Here is a 20,818-nt window from a genome sequence, read left to right on the forward strand (position 1 = left end):
CGATACTCCAGATGTGGCCTCACCAGTGCCCTGTATAACTGAAGCATAATCTCTCCAGTTATGTAATCAATTCTCATCACAATAAGAGATAATATTCTATTGGCTTTCCTAATTACTTTCTGTACCTGCATACTGCTCTTTTGTGATTCACGCACTAGAACGATGCCCGCGATTCTTCAAAATCCCAGCCCAAGTGTTGACGCCGGGGTCAAAACTGACTTGAGCGATGCCGGCATCAACGGGTCTCCAGGCCCAGTCATTCTCCCTGCCCTCAGGGGTTAGAATGGTGCCGGAACAGCGCACAGCGGGCACAGGTCTGGGCATGCGTGCCTCAACCGGCGTGGGTCCGGGCATGCGCACCAAGGCCATCTCCGCGGCGGCCCGTGGACAACATGGCGGAGCCCTATAGGGGCCCAGTGCGGAGGAACATAGGCGACCTCCCAGAATTAGCACGCCCGCTGATCGGTTGCCCTCGATCGCGGACCTGGCCATCGTGCAGGCCCTCCCCCCAGAGTCGGCTCCCCCTGCCCCCCCACCAGGACAGCCCCCGCAGCCAGAATGCCGAGGTCCCACCGGGCAGAACCATATGCAAACGACGCCGGCGGGACTCAGTGGGCACTCGGCCTGTTGAGCCCGCAGAATCGCCGTGGGGACCGCTATCAACGGCCCCCGACTGTCGGCGTGGCGACCACGCCAGCGCGATTGGTGCCGATTCTCCGGTCACCGGAGAATTGCTGGCCCGGCATCAGAGCGGCATGGCGGGATTCACGCGCCCTTCCTCCCCCTCCGGCGATTCTCCAACCCAACGCGGGCTCAGAGGATCCCGGCCAACATTTTTCAAATTTATTTTCCCGGAATCCACTTTTACTAACCAGCCGATATTTGGAACCCAGACCGGATGACCTTCGGGACCCACCCCAGCTGACCTATGCGACCCATGCCAGCTGACCTTTGCAACCATCATTTTTGCTTACCTTTAATGCAACATGAGCCTGCATGGTCCTCACAATCTCACTCTAATCAGGTTCACAGGAGGAGAGGGCTATGCACATATCAGCTGCAGAGTTCAGTCGGTTCCTTTGTGTCGTTTTCATCTTTGTGAGGGCAGAAAGTCCAACCTTGCACATGTAGGTTGCTGTGAAGGACAGCAGCAACAAAATGCTCGTTTTACTCAGCACTGGATACTCCTCGTAGACACTACTCCAGAATGCTGACAGCCTCATGGACTTGTGGCATGTTTTTAATATGCCGTCACAGGTGAGGCGCAGAAGTTCAGCCTCTTCATTTGGAGTCAGCTATCAGTTAATAATCGACTCTGGGGTATCAAACTCCAACAATAATTTTTCACCCACATCTTCGCTTTCAAAATCTGAAACTTCTTCTCTGGAAAGTAGTAACAAAAACTGTTGATCACCACAGCCTGATGCGACTGAATTGACAGCTCCCTTATTAAGTTTTCTTTGATGTATCGTAGCAATGTGGGGAACATGTAGTAGTTTGCCAAACTTTCAATGACTTTTGGAAAGCATCTATTTCTAAACAGTGCTGAAACCAATCATCATCCTTCCCTTGCAATTTGGAGTTCAGTATGTTTAGAATTGAAACGATGCCTGCAAGGTAAGACATGGTTCGCATCCAACTCTCATTGGCCAGTACTTCCCTGCATATAACACACAAGCTTTGCATTGGCTTAATTAACAAAGCCATACCTCAAGAAATCATCTTTATACTGCTTTGTTCCCGATTTCAGTTTCAGTAGGCTGTACCAGAGGTCCTAGAGCTATGCACTTCTCCCACAATCGGGAACACTGCCACCAATTGATGCGCGTCCCTCGCGACACCCACAGATTGAAAAGTCCTGCCAAAATGGAGAATTTCACATTTGCCCACATTAAACTGTATTTGCTAAATTTTTGCCCACTCACTTACTTTTGTCCCTTTGTAGCCTCCTTATGTCCTCTTCACAATTTACTTTCCTACCTATATTTGTTTGATCCACAAAATTTGCAACCATGCCTTTTGTCTCCTCGTCTAAATGATTTATATAAATTGTAAAACCAGCACCGATTCCTGTGTCACACCACTCGTTACAGCCTGCTAACCAGAAAAAGGCCCATTTACACCAACTCGGTTTCCTGCTAGATATCCAATCTTCTATCCATGCCAATATGGTATCCCCTACACAATGTTCTTTTCTCCCCCCTGCAATAACCTTTGATGTGGCTTCTGATCAAATATCTCCTGGGTTTATAGAAGGTTTTCTAATAAAGTAAAATTGAGTCTCATCAGTATACATATGGAAGCTGTTGTCAATTATATGGTTGATATTACTGAGATGCTGTATAGAGATAAGGGGGAATGGACAGATTCTTGGAGAACCTGAAAATTGACAACTTGGGATCTGCAAGGAAAGCCATTTCTGGAAATGTATTGGCTACACTGGGACAGACAGAACCAAACAAGGGCAGCTCCAATTGTGTGGACTATAGTGGAGACTTGATGGAGGAGGATAGCATGAATACTGCATTAATAAGATTCAGGGTGGGAGATATAGGAGGGATGTCCGAGATAGGTTCTTTACTCAGAGTGGTTAGGGTGTGGAATGGACTGCTTACTGTGATAGTGGAGTTGGACACTTTAGGAACTTTCAAGCAGTTATTGGATAGGCACATGCAGCACACCAGAATGACAGGGAGTGGGATAGCTTGATCTTGGTTTCGGACAATGCGCGGCACAACATCGAGGGCCGAAGGGCCTGTTCTGTGCTGTACTGTTCTAATGTCAAATGACAGGCAAAGTCTCACATAGTCAGAGTGAGTATTGCTGGCATCTTTAACTAGGGCAGTCCAGATGCTGTGGGCAGGTAAGGAACTGAGCTGATGAGATTCAAAGAGAGTTGCTGTGTGAGTACACAACTGAGAACCACACCTCCTTGTAAAAGAAATAAAAACAATTATAGAGGCCGAATTAGAATAAAATAGAACTGAAACAGAAAATGTAGGGAAAATTCAGCAAGTGAGGCAGCATCTGTGAAAAGAGAAGCACAAGATGAACATTCAAGGTGAACGACTTTTGCCTCAAAACATATAGTTTTATACTTCTTTACATTGAACTATATTTGCTCAGTCCATTAATTTGAGGACACTTTCCTTAAAAGGAAATTAAATGGGCAATTGAGGGAAACAAACCTGTAGGGCTGTGCGGATAGATTGGGGGATGGAACTTAGCAGGATGGCCCAAATGGCATATTCTGAGCTGTAATGACTCTCTCAAATGAATATTTAGCTTGGCAGATAATGAAAAGTGAGGACAGCATCAGACTGTTCAAGCATGGCCAAAAACAAATAAAGCCCCCCCCCCATCATCCGGACAAGTCTTATTCCATCTCTGATGGGGACGCTCTGCTAGGCCATTGTAATTTTTTGCTTTTCCCAAAGTGACTTTCAAATTCTGAATTTGGTTTCTGTCTACATTGGACTGTGACTCATTTTAACTTGTGGGCCTTTCTGTTCCCTTCCTATGGCTCTTTTACTGGTTTAATGCAGTCAACCCATCACATATTGTGAAACTCATAGGAATCACGGAGCTCGGTTTAACAATGAGTCTGCCGCAGTTATTAGGGTTGTCTATGACAATTAAATATATGGTCCAGTGGATACATTGCACTGACTGCTTTGGTAATGCTGAGCGGTGTGGGGGTAGTAGAGCATTTGAAAGTGCACTGATCTGGAATCATTAAACAGACTGAATCATATGTCAGTCAGGCAGCATCGTATCAATTTTACTAGTTTTTTATACCTGCACTTGATATATTGCATGCCAAGAGGTTTTGTGCATCACATTAGAAACAGCAATACATTTCAAACATTGGGCAAAATAATAAATCTTATTCAGGAATATCAGTGGTATATGTTCTCCCTTGTGCAATAGGTGGAAAAAAAAAATAGGCCCAGTTGAATGAGCGTGCAGATTTTTTTGTGGCATTACTCATTTAGTTTGAGCCAAGTGGAGGAGGAAAATGTGAGAAGAGGCAGCAAGGAAGAGTGGGAGGAGAGGAAAAGAGAAGTACAGGGTGGAGGTATGTCATAGTGATTCAATAATGACAACCCTAGTCCGTCAGGTATGTTGCTCCCTTGTCTTAAGGTTATTCTAAAATCTCTTGTGCCGGTTGTGGCTCAGTTGGTGGCATTCCCGCTTCTGAGCCACAATAGTTCCGAGTTCAAGTCCCGTTTCCACAGCTTTAAACACAAAACTAAAGACTGACACTCCAGGGGCACGTTGAAGGAATGCTGAATTGCGGGACGTGTCCCTTTACGATGAGATGTTAAACCAAAGGCCCATCTGCCTTCCAGGTGAATGTGAAAGATTCCAAGACGTTATTTTGAGTTATCCCTGAAGCCCTGGCCAATATTTATCCCTCAGTCAACAAAGAACAGGTCATTTGGTCATTTTTTGGTCATCATTGCTGTTATTCCGAGGTTGTTGTCTACAAAATGGCTGCCACATTTCCTACATTGCACCAGCGACCACACTTCAAAAAATACTTCATCGGTTGTAAAGCGCTTTGAGATGTCCGGTGGTTGTGAAAAGTGTTTTTTTTTAAAGCAAGTCTTTCTTTTCGTAGATCAATTGGGAACGAAGCAAAGGGAGACCGGCACCTCCTTCCTCCCAGACTAGGTTGCTATACCAGGTGGCATAGCACCAGCCCAATTTAGGTTTTTAGGTGAACAGAGCAGAAACATGACATTTTCACGTGGAATTAATTTTCAACATCATTTCTCAATATGCCGTGACACATTTAAAGAAGTTCAATCGGTCCGCACATGATTTGTCTTTAAATTATTTTATTCCATGTTCTACAATACAAATCTTGTGGTTTGTCGTGGAAATATTCTTCCCTGAAAACACAGGAAGCAGGTAGCTGCACCATCACCAAAGGCCATGCAGGTTTTGATTATCAGCACATTCAACAATGATGTCCTCATTTTAAAACCATACCAAAAGGTATACCTTAACATCCCACTTGCAGCACAACAGAAGAATGTTTTATATATATGTACAGTGAACATATTTCTACAAAGTGGATATAAAACTTGAATGAAAAATTAATAACATGGCTAATTATTTACAAAAACACAATGGGGGTGAAATTGGTCTTCGGTGGCAGCATTAAATAGGTGATAACAAACTGACCGCCCATTACCCACCTGATACGAGGTCAATAGAAAAGTTGGGTGGGACATAAGGCGGACTGGCGCTTCACTGACTTCCCTGCTTTACAATCCTGCCCATGACCAATTTTACCCCCAATGAGCTTGTAGAGGTTTGCATCTGCAGGCGGACAGACTTCGAAGAGGCTGGTGCGTGAAAGTAGGACCATAAATTATTGAATGTCAGTAAGTATTTCTGTCTGATGCTCTAGACATAGCTTACATGCTTATCTGATATTACCTCTTTATAAAAGAAGGGAGTTAGGGAATGATAGTAAAAAAACATCAGGAATTATGACGGAAAGGGATACAGATGACAGCATTTGTCAAAATATTGTTAAAAAAGTCAATGTACAAAAGTTCAAAATTAGAAGTGTTTTTTTTAAAATACAATGCTCTCCTTTTCCCATTCCTCCTGAAAAATGTTGTCTTCTTGCCCGGCCACAGTTCTAGGGACCTCGGTCACCCCCTGCTAGCTTGCCCAGATGATCATTATTTGCCTGCGACCTCTGACAACTAAGTGTTGATAGACTATTTGACCCCAGGGGCACATGACCTCAAGGCTGATCCTGACCTCCAATCAAGTACACTAGAGTGGGGAGTGCTGCGTAGCAATCAGGGCCAGGGACCCTGGCCAATCCTGTCTAACCCAGGCTGGCTGGAGTGACCTGAAGATTAGCTACTTCTGCCGATCGATCCTGGCACCTTCTTAATCTGTATGCATAAACTACTCAAAAGATAGGTTCACAGTGTCACTGGAGGAGAAAAAAATATTGCTGCTGATCATTCTTTTTTGTAGAAGCGGCTGGATCAGCAGCTTGAACTTATTACCCTCAGTCACTGGAAAGATGTCATTGTTGAGGAATGTTACTTTTGATTTGTTGCTCAACAATTTAAAAAAAAACATTCACACAAGTGAATTTAAGGCTACAAAATTAATTTTACTCATTCTTTCTAAATAAATGTCAAATATTAGCTCAAATCAACATCAGAGCTTGGTTTTTCTTTGGACCTCCCTTGCTTTAGAATTGGACAAACTCACGATTACAGATAGAAAGTGTCTGTAATTTGTTCCAGACACTCCCCAGTCAGTCGAGAACCCAAAAGTTAAATGGTCTCCAATTGTGCTTCTACCTCGACCATGTAAAAATTGTAAAGTAACCAAAATAATTTGCTTCACCTCAACATACCCTAAATCCAAAACTCACTCATAACAAGCAAAAGGTGCACTTGTAACAGCAACACGGAAACAGCCAGGTTATGAATCTCATGGGCTTCCAAAGGACAGGAACAAAGGGGGAAAAGTGGAAGCAAAACAAATCAGAACAAAAAATAAAATAGCAGCTATTAAAACTGTGCCAGCCAATCCGCTCTGGATCATTTTTAACTGGGTCTGATCGTATAAAGCAACAGATTAAAAGCTGCATCACAGGATTCTGTACATTCACACAGAATTGCTGTTCATTTCTCACCCCCCCCCTTGACTTTGCAAGGGTCAGTCACAAAGATGACGAGAGTGGATGGTGAAACATAGTACAGTACAGCTTCATAAAAAGCACGCGTGAGCAGCTCGAGAAGTATGCCAGCACACTCTTTACTCTCCTTCAACAAGTGAAGAGCAGTCATCTTCATCGTCATCATCATCTTCATCATCATCATTAAACGAGCACGGTGTTTCACCTCGTGATTCATAGTGCGACGCAACACTGCTTGAGTGGCGACTCTCCGGGGCAAGAAGGTGTCCAGTTGCTAAGGCAACTTCTGCATCCAGAGATAATCCGGGGTTTATGCTGTTGGTTAGGAATGAGAGACTGAACATTCGTACAGCACACCCTTAATACGTTTCAACAATTTGTCAGTCTTGCAACTTGGGTGACAAGTTAAAAGCAATTTTTTGTTCTCCATTAGTAACATTTCAACAATGTACTTAGTGCAGTCAGGAGAAAATTGTAATAAGGACAAATTACTACCAACTGCTGACTGCCAAGAGTACAGAAAGACGTGTAGACATTAAACTGGGGAAAGGCAGGAGGGATGTTGAAAAGGTTAGCCATTCCCATGGTCTAAATAAGTGCTTGCAATTAACTTTGCATTCGAACAACTCCTACCGTCCAATTTATTCAAAGGTATGTCGTTTTACCTGGATTGAGAGATCGATCCTGTTGTTGATAAAGCTGAGGCAGTTTGAATTAGATCTGTAGGAACTTCCCTGTTTGCCCAGGATGATCCATCAGCCATTTCTATAAGAAAAAAAATAGCCAGATCATAATTCTATAATCACAGTAAATGCGGTGAATGCACTAATGCCAATACCAAAAAATCAACACAACAGCAGTCGATGCAAGCACTGCGGTTGGCAGGCTTCCATTTCATTCCACCATGACTGGAAAGGACTTGCATTTAGCCAGGATACAAGAGCAGCTCCTCTAATCTTCTTCAAGTATTGCCATGGGATCTTTTACATTGACCTAAGCAGGTCTCAGTCCTACGTCGCATCTGAAAGACGGCACCTCGGACAATGCGACGTTCCTCTACACTTCATTCACTAGTTCATTCACTATCATATGTTCCAGGCTCTTCAGTGAGTCAGAGGAAAGATACTACCCACTGAGCCAATGCCAATATCAGGTTTCAAAGCAAATAATAAGTGTGAACATACACTGCTTTAAAGGCACATTTCCATGGCTGTTACCAACCTGAGAATAGTAACTGTAGTTTGGAACTTCCGGGCAGAAACTGCAATAGTCTTGCCCGGGACAGAGCTGTTCATATTCCTGAATACATGTGTGGGCACAGCACTCTCCCCACAGTTATACAGTTAAATATTTAGAGAGCACAGTGGGAGGACCTCTATCTATAAATACTTAAGTGAGGGTTAAAAGAATTTATCAAATGCCCAGATGGTTTCACAGACCCCCCAGAGCATTTTCAAATAACGTTAGATACCACACTGGAATTAATTCCAGGAAGTTGCAAGTCAAAGGAGCGTAAAGCAGCCCTCTCATGAAAGCTCATTCTATTTTGCTTCGGTGTCATGTTACACTTACATTGGATTAATACTGAAGTTTAACATTGTGCAAAGCTGAAATTATTGTGCATGGATGAAAACGTATCTTGGGTGTTTTAGTTTTCACAAGGTAGGCCTGAATTTCACACCCCCTGCCGGTGGGCTTTGAGGTGATTTGGGGAGGACCTTCCCTCTGGGTTCCTGCCTGCTCTGACCTTGCAGTGGTTTAATGCTGGGGCGGACAAAGCCTCGTTCAAGCTGCCTGCCCCAAATGAGGCCGTGTAATAACTTCACCAAGGTTAATCTTCCAAAATCAAATCACAATATTGCAGAAACAAAAAAAGGCCACTGCTTAAAACACATGCGTCCAAGCCCACGGACCTATGGAGATGCCGGTCCAGGTTCGAACAGCATGTTTTAAGCTCCCGCCATATATTCACATATATTTTTAAAATATTTTTATTCTTCTTTTTCACATTTTCTCCCAAATTTACACCCAACAATAAACAATAATCAGTAACGAATGTAATGTCAATCCCCATATCAATAACAACGATCCCATCTTCCCCTCAAACCCCAAACTATAGCCCGCATGTTAACATAAAGAAATAACAAAAAGTTATTCATTTTTGTTATAGTTACCACAGTTACCATTAACACATACGGTCCCCCTCCTCCCAACCCTCCCACCCCACCCCCTCAATGTTCGATGTAATCCAATTCTCGAAAGTGCATAATGAATAACGCCCATCAACTGTAGAACCCCTCCATCCTTCCCGTCAGTTCAAATTTGACCTTTTCAAGTGTCAAGAATTCCAGCAGTTCTCCCCGCCATGCCAGGGCACAGGGTGGAGGGGTTGATCTCCACCCTAACAGGATTTGCCTTCGGGCAATCAACAAGGCGAAGGCTACAACATCTGCCTCCGCACCCGTTTCCAACCCCGGCTAGTCCGACACCGCGAATATGGCCTCCCGAGGTCCCGGGTCCAGTTTCAGGTGCTTTAGAGATTACCCGAAACACCTCCTTCCAGTAATCCTCCAGCTTTGGACAGGACCAAAACATATGAACGTGGTTTGCGGGCAATGGGCTGTTTAAGGGCCAATCCTACCCAGCCTCAATTTTTAGGCTGGAAGAAGGTAAAACAACTGGCACTTATTCGGAGCACTTCTCCAAATGTATGCTGTATAATCTGAGATGCTCAACTGGTTGCCTGGTCCCAAGGTCCTGTCAATGCAATCTGTCACTTAATTAGCATGTAGATATAAATAGCTAAAGAAAGGAACAGCATAAGCCAATAAACATTAAAATTGAGCAAATGTCCTCAAGTGTTTGATTCTCTCATTGAACCACCTCAAACTTCCCCCTGCTATTAACATAACAAGCCTTAATGTGAAGGAGTTTAAGCTGCCAGATGGATCCAGTATGGAAGGAAAAGACTATTTAAAAAAATAAACTTTTACCCCGCTGTCTTGCAGTTTTCATAGACACGGCATGACAGTTTCAGAAGCCGATTAGTACGGTTTACTGAAATCCCAACAACACTCCGACTACATAAAAATGCATCAACAGTCAGCAGGGAATGATTCACCCTCTGATTTCCACGCACATCCTGCGGAGAACAATCTAGCCACAATCCAACAACTTCTCTCAGATTGAGAAATCCTGGGCTCACTAAAACGCCATGATCCATTTTAAAAGTAAATTCACCAAACAAGTTAAAGTCTTTCCAGCAATTCTGCACATAATGGGGTCATAACTTCCAAGCTCCCCAGCGTTCAACTTGTGGGGTTCCCCAAAGATGCACCGGGGAATCCATCCGGCAAGTTCAAAGGTAAGGGTTTGTACGGCAATTGCCCTGAAGTGCTAACTTCTTCTGAACAATTGTCCTGTGCTGGGAACCGTCGGAAAATGCAATTTAACATGGACAGCACGGTGGTGCAGTGGTTAGCACTGCTGCCAAAGGTGCTGAGGACCCGGGTTCAATCCCGGCCCCTGGTTACTGTCTGTGTGGAGTTTGCACGTTCTCCATGTGTCTGCGTGGGTTTCACCCCCACAGCCCAAAGATGTGCAGGGTAGGTGGATTGGCCACGCTAAAATTGCCCCTTAATTGAAAAAAAACAATTGGGTACTTTAAATTCATAAAAGAAAAGAAAAGAAAATGCAACTTAAATCAGAAACTTTGGATGGTTTCAGCTGTATAATACATTAATTACCCAGAAAAAGCAGTTAGAAGAATTAAAACCTCTTTTAACTTCTGGGGCAGATGCCCGCCTCTCCCCCTCCCCAAGGACTCTCCCACAATCTGACTCCCATGGGTTTCCTCCTGACCTAACCCCCCCCACCCCTTCTCACCCACACTGCAGACCCAACCCAACACCCCTACCACCAATATCTGACACCTACAGTCTGATGTCCAACATCTGTTGAAGTCTGACCTTCCCCCCCACCAGAATCTCACTGCATGCCCACCCCCCATCCCGATGATCCACCCACGTGCCAACGTCTCACTGTCGTCTGCCACCAATGTCCAACCCCCACACCCTGATGTCCAACACTCCCCCCAACCTAATATCCAATCACCCCCAATATCCGAACTGCCACAATGTCTGATCCTGCCCCTTTATCCAACCCCAGCCCATGCCAATTTCCCTCCCCACCACCCCAAATCCCATCCACTTTCCTTAGATACTTACCTTGGCCGTCGCCAATTTCAATGGACATTTAAACTTACCTAGTTTATGACAGCAACTGCTGGAAAAAAAGGAGGCACGTCCTCCTTCAATCTGACTACTGGACTAAGATACTGGGCCTCGAGGACTACTGCATCGCATGGATTTCACCTGGCCTGAGTCGGGAAGCCAGGTGAAGCAGTCACGGAAGAAATTTCATGGAAGTAATTGGGACAGAATGGCAATTCGACACAGATTGTCACGCCACGGAGGTTACGGCCCATTATAACCTGAGACTTAATGGTCGCCACATTCCCAGAAGGATGTGGATGCCTTGGGGAGGGTGCAGAGGAGGTACACCAGGATGTTGCCTGGTATGGAGGATGCTAGCTATGAAGAAAGGTTGAGTAGATTAGGATTGTTTTTGTTGGAAAGACGGAAGTTGAGGGGGGACCTGATTGAGGTCTACAAAATTATGAGAGGTATGGACAGGGTGGATAGCAACAAACTTTTTCCAAGAGTGGGGGAGTCAATTACAATGGGTCACGATTTCAAGGTGAGAGGGGGAAAGTTTAAGGGAGATGTGCGTGGAAAGTGTTTTACGCAAAGGGTGGTGGGTGCCTGGAACGCTTTGCCAGTGGAGGTGGTAGAGGCAGGCACGATAGAATCATTTAAGATGCATCTGGACAGATATATGAACGGGCGGGGAACAGAGGGAAGTAGACCTTGGAAAATAGGGGACAGGTTTAGATAAAGGATCTGGATCGGCGCAGGCTGGGAGGGCCGAAGGGCCTGTTCCTGTGCTATAATTTTCTTTGTTCTTTGTTTTACAGCATCAGTGAGTAAATACTACTTTTGCATAGGACATGCGGAACACTTCAGCCTAAAATTAGCATTTCAACCCAAAGGTAATACACATGTACTCCTGATTATTCAGCAATTTTGTGTTAAGAAACAATTTTATTTTAAATTTAAAGTACCCAATTATTTTTTCCCAATTAAGGGACAATTTAGCATGGCCAATCCACCTAACCTGCACATCTTTACATTGTGGGGGCTGAAACCCACGCAAACAAGGGAGTGGAATGTGCAAACTCCACACAGCTAGTGACCCTGGGCTGGGATTGAACCTGGGTCTTCAGCGTCGTAGGCAGCAGTGCTAAACACTGCACCACTGTGCCGCCCCTAACTAAGAAACATAACTGACAGCATTTTAAAATGAAATGTACCAAAAAGTACACATGGCTGGCCAAAACTTCCTTTTTAAAAATATAATATTGTTCCTTTTGCACTATTTCCATCCCCCAACAAAGGGGAGTTCAACATCTTGTATCATTTTTTGTATATGGGTTGACTTCTGAAAAATTAGGTTTTGCTAAACCTGTAAAAAATAGTATTCTTGGACTCAGTTGGCCAGAGTGTCCAATTATGGGCACCAAATTTTAGGAAGGATGTCGAGGTCTTCGAGGGGTTGCAAAGGAAATTTATCAGAGCAATAACAGGAATGACGAACTACAGCTAAACGTAGGAACTACAGGGGCGGGGATTCTTCTCCTTGGACTGCTGAAGGTTAAGGGGTCGCTTTAACAGAGGTCATGAAGGCAATTGGCGAAAGAGTCAGAGGGGAGCTGATTTTTTTGTTCAATGCAACGAGTGGTCGTGATCTGAAATGCGCTCTGAGAAGATTTAACAGTAACATTCAAATGGGAAGTGAACATATACGCCAAAGAAAAAAAAAACTGCAGGGCTTTAGGAAGAGAAAGGGTGGGGGTGGAATTTGTTAGATAGCTTGTTCAAAAAAAAGTATAGGAATGCCAGGCTGGCTGAATAGCCTCTTATTGAACCATAAGGTTCCATGCTGACTACTGTGCATATTAGCAGTTGAATTACTTTTGTGCTGTGGCCATACCCATAATCCACCTTGCAGCATGAACAGAATGAACTCAAAACACTAGCTCCCTCTTCCCTATTCTGGAACACTGCTCACTGGAAATGGTTCTGCAATATTAAGTAGAATCTTGATCGTTCCAGGTGTAGAAATGAATACCCGTTTACATCTCAAAAACAACTCGCTCAATTCCTTGTGAACTGATTCAAATCCTAATTAACCTACTGCCATTATGACAGAATGCATAAGGCTTCCTAGAATATTCGTGCTGGATGCAACATGCCCATACACCCACCCTAAACATTTGCCTTTTTTTGGTTATCCCGTTTTTCACACAGGAGCTGTTAAAAAACCTTCATGATTTTTTCCCCACAAATCTGAGTTTGTTAGCTTACAGCAAGCACAAAATAAATGATAATAAATTCAGAAGGAAAGAACAGAATGGTAAAGAACATTCGCTGAATGTCAATTGAGAATCGGTTACTAAGAGTCACCATGGTAACTACAAGCGCTGCTGGAACTAAATAGCCTCTCTTTCTTGACCCCCTACCTTAATGGAACAAAGGCGTTTTTGACAAAGCCTTGAATTTCTCTTAATATCTCCTTTCTCTCGCTGGCAATTATACCCTCAGAGAGACTGTAGCCGCTCTCCCACAAAAAAACATTCTGGTGAAATACATGCAGTGTCAACAAAATTAACTGGCTCTGTGAGGTGCTGTAGATGACAATTATATATCCTTTCACCAGCTGTGAAATATAAATCTAGAATGCTACATTTCAGCAGTGGCCTGTGAGAAAAACGGGTGCCGGCGTATCCTTTTCAAATCTGCAAACTGGTTCAAAAAGGCAATAAATGGGGTGCTATCACAATTCAAGGAAAAAGAAGCATTGCCTGAACGCACTGATGCAGCACGAGCAAGGCCAGTTTAAAAAGAGCATTCATTGCAGCAGAGATGGGATCTATTTAAAGGCAAATGGGTATTGAAACTGACGTCACAACAGAATTTATGACTACAGCACTTTTGTTTCTCAGACCTTTTGTGGGGAGGTAGAATACTTTTAACAGTCGTTCACTAATTAGACATATTTTTAAAACTTGACTTTCTTCCGCCATGGTCATTTGCAATTTGCTTTATCTTGGAATTCTTTGCACAGCTAATAAATGGATGCTCTCAACAGGGCAACGTTTCATTGGGGGTTAGTTAGCTCAGTTGGCTGAACGCCTGGTTCCCGATTCGGAGCAACGCCAACAGTGTGGGTTCAATTCCTGTACTGGCTGAGGTTATCAATGAAGGCCATGCCATCTCAAACTTGCCCCTCGCCTGAGGTATGGTGACCCTCAATCAGCTCTCTTTCAAAGGACACAGCAGCCTATGGACCTCGGGGGACTAAGGCGACATCCATTTCATTTTATTTTCCATTTCGATACACGGTTCCTTATGTTCAGGAATAAATGTGTAAGTTTGTCAATAGAATACAACATGCATTATTTAGTACTTTTTACAAACTCATGATGTTCCAAAGTGTTTCCTAGCCAATGGAGCACCTTTAGAGTCTAGTCACTAATGCAATGTAGGAAAGGAGATGGATGATCGAATAATTTGGTAGAGAGACATTGGTCAAGGGAGAGCTGCTGGCCAGGATACCAGGGAGGATCTCCTGCCAGGAAGCAAGTCTTTAACAATTAGAACAGTTTTGGTAGGTTTTCACTCAACTGATTATAGATGGACCAAAATTACAAAAGGGCTCAAAGTAAATGTTCTATTCTGGCAGTCCAAAGTTGGACGAGATGTCACTTTTCAACAAATCAATTAATAAGTTAATGGAGTGCTACATTGCCAGAGGCATCTGCTTTTTTAAAATAAATTTAGAATACCCAAATTTTTTTTTTTCCAATTAAGGGACAATTTAGTGTGGCCAATCCACCTAACCCGCACATCTTTTGGGTTGTGGGGGTGAAACCCACGAAGACACGGGGAGAAGGTGCACACTCCACACGGACAGTGACCCAGGGCCTGGATGTGAACCCGGTTCCTCAGCGCCGTAGTCCCAGTGCTAACCACTGCGCCACCGTGCTGCCCAAGAGGCATCTGCTTTTGAGCAGTATCTTAAGTTTGGAGCACCGTCTGCTTGTTAGGTCGATGTAAAAGATCCTATGGTATAGATTGACGATAACCAGGGAATGCTGCGCATATCTTGGTCAATATCCTTTGTTAAAATTTGCTTAACTGTCCATTCATCCATTTGCCATCTGTGAAACCCTACTGCGTGCAAACAATCAGCACCAATAGCAAATGCAGTTCAAGAACAAATTTGTTGATTTACAAAGCATTTTGGGATGTTTTGAAACATTCTCTAATTGCAAGTTCTTTCTTTCTTGCAACCTGAAACTCGCTAGGCTTTCCGTTTTGTGGGATATATGGAATATTACTTGTTCCAGTGCTACTCAGGTCCCCGTCCTCACTTCTTTTTCCTGGTTCGCTGATGACCACATCAGTGTGAGTTACTGCTCTCATACCAAACAGAGAAATTAAATCAACTCTGCTTCCAAGGTCTATGCTTCCCTTTACTTCCACCTGGGCCATCTCAGACCCTTCACTTCCTCAACTTCTGTAACCGCATTTTTGGGGGCCGGATATTGACCAATACCCACTTTAAGCCCATTGATTCCCACAGGTACTTTGATGCCACTTTCTCCCATTTCAAAGTAGAAATAGCTGATTAGGGGCAGCACGGTGGCCTAGTGGTTAGCATAACCGCCTCACGGCGCTGAGGTCCCAGGTTCGATCCCGGCTCTGGGTCACTGTCCGTGTGGAGTTTGCACATTCTCCCCGTGTCTGCGCGGGTTTCACCCCCACAACCCAAAAATGTGCAGAGTAGGTGGATTGGCCACGCTAAATTGCCCCTTAATTGGAAAACATAATTGGGTAATCTAAACTTATATATAAAAAAAAGAAATAGCTGATTACAATCTAAACACAACAGCCAGGGTTTTGTCAGGCCAGCAGGGATCTCGCCCACCTGGCAGAGAACCAGCAGGGAAACCCTGTCAGCTCGGCAGGGGATGTCCAGCAAAATTTAGAATCTTTCAGACAGTTAAGCAGCCAGTATCAGATGTTTCCTGAGATCTAGACCCCTGGTGAAATCCCGCCAGTTGAAGGGTGCCAGCAGCAGAGGGAACGGTGGCAGCTAGCAGCAATGCACCCAGCAGAGGCCCATATGGGACCTCAGGCCAAAGGTGAATAAATGTGGGATGAGATTTGCCTGCGAGGGTCATAGGGTGGGGGGGGGGGGGGGGGAGTGCAGCAGGCTAGGGCAAGGAAGTGGCTTTCAGAAATCACCTTCCGAGCCCAATATTGGGTCCCTGGATCTGACACAGTGTCTGATAGTGAGGGACTCCCGACCCTTTCCCCATCTGTCCCATCTCCCCGCTTCCATCCCTTCTCCCACCCCCACCCCTCCAATTCTCCTCCCTTACCCCAAATCCCCCCTCTCCTACCCACCCCCAATTCACCCTCTCTCCCAGCCCAGTCTTCCTTTCCCCCCACCCCACATCTCCCACACAATTTCCCCCTCCCTCCACTCCCTTCTCCCCTCGAGACACTTGACAAACCGGACATATTTTGCTGGATGGCCTTCAGTAGGTGAAGAACCTTGCAGTCTCCTTTTAATCCCTGAGCCGTCACCAAATTAATGATCCTAATTGACATTCTGCCACTGGCGTTTTGGAATGCTACTTTGGCCTCTTCACCCCCCTCCAGCCTAATCGGCCCGAGATTCCCCACTGCTGGGAGACTGAGGCAGGGCCTCTCCCAGAGTTAAGTGGACACAGCGCCATGGCTTCCACCATAAAATGAATCCCACATCACTCAGATCTGTATCAGAACCTATTTAAGGAGAAATATTTTCACACACGTCACCACCTATTTTTAAGTTAATTTCAGTGGGTCAGAATATTTCAACAAGCCACCTCAGCTCGTGCTACCCAAGCCAGCACTATCTATTACTTCCTTGCAATCCTTTTCAAAACCTTTCTTCAGCTTGGAAACACCTCTGCGTGTTTGCACAGCCTGCTATCCAGCAATTGCCCTGACAATGTGCTGCACACCGACTTCCAGTACATGACGATTCTGGAGTGGTTCTTAAGACTCTCATCCAATCGCTTGTAACTAATTGCTGTTTAGCAGCCGGTCTCAAAGCACAAAGAAAAGTACAGCACAGGAACAGACCTTTCGGCCTCCAAGCCTGTGCCGAACATGATGCCCGAATAAAAAAGACCTTCTGCCCTTACTCAAAACGTATCCCTCTATTTCCTCCATATTCACGTACCCATCCAGATGCCTCTTAAACGTTGCTAATGTGTCTGCTTCCACCACATCCTCTGGCAGCGCGTTCGAAGCACCCACCTCTCTCTGTGTGAAAGACTTACCCCGCACATCTCCCTTAAATTTTCCCTCTCTCACCTTGAGCGTGTGCCCCCTTGTAATTGACACTTCCATCCTTGAAAAAAAGCCTCTGACTATCCACTCTGTCTATATCTCTCATAATATTGTAGACCTCTATCAGGTCTCCCCTCAGCCTCCGTCTTTCCAGTGAAAACAATCCTAGTTTATTCAACGTTGCTGTGTGAAACAGAGTGGATATGGTGGCCATAAGGAATCAATTCCATTCTCCAAGTTTCACCACCTCATCTATTCAGACAATACCATCCTTCCATACCAGTGTTCCACCCACCACCAAGTGATCCCCATCAACGTGGCTGGGAGCACTCTTGACTGTATCTATTTAATTTTCTATACTTCTCCTCTCACCCTTTCCCCTCCCGTCCAACAAAACTGTCTCTGACCGACTCCTTCAATGAAATTCAAGGTACAGCACCTCATCTTTTAATTAGGCACCTTACAGCCTTCCAGACTCAACAATGAGTTCAATGAATTCAGGTCATATTCTGCAACCCCTTACATAAAACCTGTTCCATCTCCAATGTTTTCTAGTTCGGATGAGAGGTAATTGAACTGAAACGCCAATTCTGTTCCTCTTCACAAGAGACTGCCCAACCAGCTAGGGTATTAACTTCAAGCATTTTCAGTTTTCATGTTAAACTATAAGCGTCATTTGAAACAGCTGGTGGGCAAGGGGGAAATCAACCAAAATACTGAACCAGATTTAGTGGTTAGCACCAGCCATTCATTGCACTTGCCCAGACTATGGGCATTTGCACTGGAGGCTGCGATGATTGATCAAAGTGTGATGCCTTCTACAGGGGATCTGTGTGAAAAGGAAAGCAATGGTGTCTCTTTTCTAACCAATCTGGTTGAAGAATCCTTACTGAGGTACGCAATCTGAACCAGGGTAAATTAGAATATTTAATTTAATGTCAAATTATGTACAGAAAGCAAAAAGGTAGGGAAAGAAAGATATTAGTTTTATTAAAATCTCCGACAACAACTAAAGTCTGAAGTAAGAGACTCCACACTGTAAGATTGAATTTTCAGTGCCAGAGAGGTTGTTTGGCAATAATCAAGACGTACCACATTGTTTTAAATTTATTTTTGAATGGACAAGCCATAACTTTTTCTGGATGTTTAATGAGTATCTAGTACATGAACCTCAATATCACGCCCATCATGTATTTGAAAGCAGGGTCTGTAAGCGAGATTTCGATCTAGCCAGCTTCTGCAGGAGTAGGGCAACGCACCCAGAAATGTCTTAATTTCTGGGTTTAACTGCACATGTAATATCACGGGAAGTTGCTGCCCAATTTACTCTTTAACTATGGTGAGTGCTGAAAGCCTCACTGTTATTTTTACAGCAAAATCCGGGCCCCTGGAATGATCCATTAAACTAGATCTTCCTGTATGAAAGAAGGTGAGATGAGAGCATATGTGGGTGTGTAAAATATGTGAGTAAAAGATGTTTGAGAGTGGGCTGATCTAATCATTTATGAGTTATACATTGTATAAAGAACAAGCTTTTTTTTAAATGCTACTTTCCTCTGAAACACTGACAACATTTGGTATTTCTATGATCGGTTATTGCACCTTACAGAATAAAATGTGATTTTTTCCAATTGCAGGGATAGAAGGAAATAAATTTGGTTAACAGATTTTATTTTGCAAAAGATGATTCTGCAGTTAACTGAACATAGAACATAGGATGAGGAAGTGGAAGGGTGGGTTAGTAAGTTTGCCGATGACACGAAGGTTGGTGGAGTTGTAGATAGTGTCGAGGGCTGTTGCAGGTTACAACAGGACATTGACGGGATGCAGAGTTGGGCTGAGAAGTGGCAGATCGAGTTCAACCTAGACAAATGTGAAGCGATTCATTTTGGAAGGTCAAATTTGAATGATGAATACAGGGTTAAAGGCAGGATTCTTGGAGGTGTGGAGGAACAGATAGGTCTCGGGGTCCACATACATAGATCCCTTAAAGTTGCCACCCAGGTTGATAGTCATAGAATTTACAGTGCAGAAGGAGGCCATTCGGCCCATCGAGTCTGCACCGGCTCTTGGAAAGAGCACCCTACACGAAGTCAACACCTCCACCCTATCCCCATAACCATGTAACCCCACCCAACACTAAGGGCAATTTTGGACACTAAGGGCAATTTATCATGGCCAATCCACCTAACCTGCACATCTTTGGACTGTGGGAGGAAATCGGAGCACCCGGAGGAAACCAACGCACACACGGGTAGAATGTGCAGACTCTGCACAGACAGTGACCCAAGCCGGAATCAAACCTGGGACCCTGGAGCTGTGAAGCAATTGTGCTATCCACAATGCTACCGTGCTGCCTGAAACATAATATTCTCAACATATTCGAAGTTTAGCCTGGATGTGAATGAAGCCCAGGTTGATCGAAGTCTCCTCTCTCCAATAGGTCGAAGCGAGGCCAGCGAGGGGTAATTTGAACTGTTTCCTAGCAAGCGAGGCCCACAACAGGAAACAGTTCTGACGGTAGATCGAGAGACCGGAAATAAAACCTGTACGTAAAATGGCAAGATTCGCCCTTGTCTAGTAAAGGACACAAGTCTGAATTTGAAATGAAGGCACCTTAAGAGTTGAGTAAAGGGAAATTTTAACCTGCACCTAAATGCGTTGTATATGAATTGGAAGTACTTGTTGCTATAGTAGGTAACTAGACTACAAAAAGCAGCAGAGAGGTTATTAAACGATTGACAAATTTAAATAGGTATGAAAATTGCCAGTTGCTTTGCACAAAGACGTCTCAACTGTGGATTGGAACATGAATGTAAGGGATATGATAAACTTTCAAGCTATAAAAAACTGCACAACGGTCTCCAAAGTTAATCCTTTGCGTCTACTAACCTGCAACGTAAGGCTGCAAAACCTTTGGTATCAGTGAGTTGGCAGATTTCAGATTTTCTGGAGTACATTTGCCGGATTCCAAGCCGAAGGACATTCCCATACGTTTTAGCACTTCAATATCATCATGAATCTCAAAGGTGTTGTCAAAGTTGAATAGATATTCAAACCTAAGATAGTTAGATACTTTAAAATGAAATATATAGAGCAGATAGCTACAAAATCTCAGCAGTTCGATTTTGATTAATATTTGTTTTTGCAACTGTGACATACAAGAGAATATAGCAGACTAAAGATTTCCACCTGGTCAGTTAAAAAGAATGTTCTTCGACAGACTTAAAAGGACGTTGGTTCACAGTTAAAGCACGTGTAGTTCTAGGATTTCTTGGACTGGTTTTGATCGCGAGGGTGTCAAAGAGGAACCTCCCAAGAGTTCTCACTTATTAGTCTTTTTAAAAAACACTTCTCCCAGGCGACTACACGGCTGTAATGGACGTGGCGTGAGGGTTGGGTAGGGAATTGCGAAGTGTCTAGTCATAATCCTCCAGGCATCATGGATGTGGGGTGGGCTTGAAGGACCAGCTAACCTTGTCCTGCCATCAATTTTGTATGTTTATATTTACATCAAGCACTCTAGTTGCAAATTAGTCATCCTTAGATAACTTGAAAACATCCTTTTTGAGTTCGATGTAATTCTGTCAAAGATTGCATAGGG

The 20,818-nt window shown here is 44.1% G+C and overlaps 1 protein-coding gene across 8 annotated transcripts in view; it reads right to left on the bottom strand.

Annotated features, from left to right (window-relative positions):
• Nucleotides 1-4,827: 4,827 nt before the first annotated feature.
• The window catches only part of LOC119975414 (transcription factor Dp-2-like), a 225,226-nt gene continuing 209,235 nt past the window's right edge, over nucleotides 4,828-20,818 (bottom strand). For all 8 annotated transcript variants that reach the window (XM_038815035.1, XM_038815034.1, XM_038815032.1 and 5 more), the window contains 3 exons: nucleotides 20,107-20,273; nucleotides 7,351-7,450; nucleotides 4,828-7,000 (listed from right to left, as the gene is read on the bottom strand). In XM_038815035.1, the coding sequence (XP_038670963.1) occupies nucleotides 6,805-7,000; nucleotides 7,351-7,450; nucleotides 20,107-20,273 (463 nt within the window). In that variant the 3' untranslated portion in view covers nucleotides 4,828-6,804. The remainder of the gene's footprint in view (nucleotides 7,001-7,350; nucleotides 7,451-20,106; nucleotides 20,274-20,818) is intronic.

Source organism: Scyliorhinus canicula, chromosome 13, assembly GCF_902713615.1.
Source record: "Scyliorhinus canicula chromosome 13, sScyCan1.1, whole genome shotgun sequence".
NCBI lineage: Eukaryota > Metazoa > Chordata > Chondrichthyes > Carcharhiniformes > Scyliorhinidae > Scyliorhinus > Scyliorhinus canicula.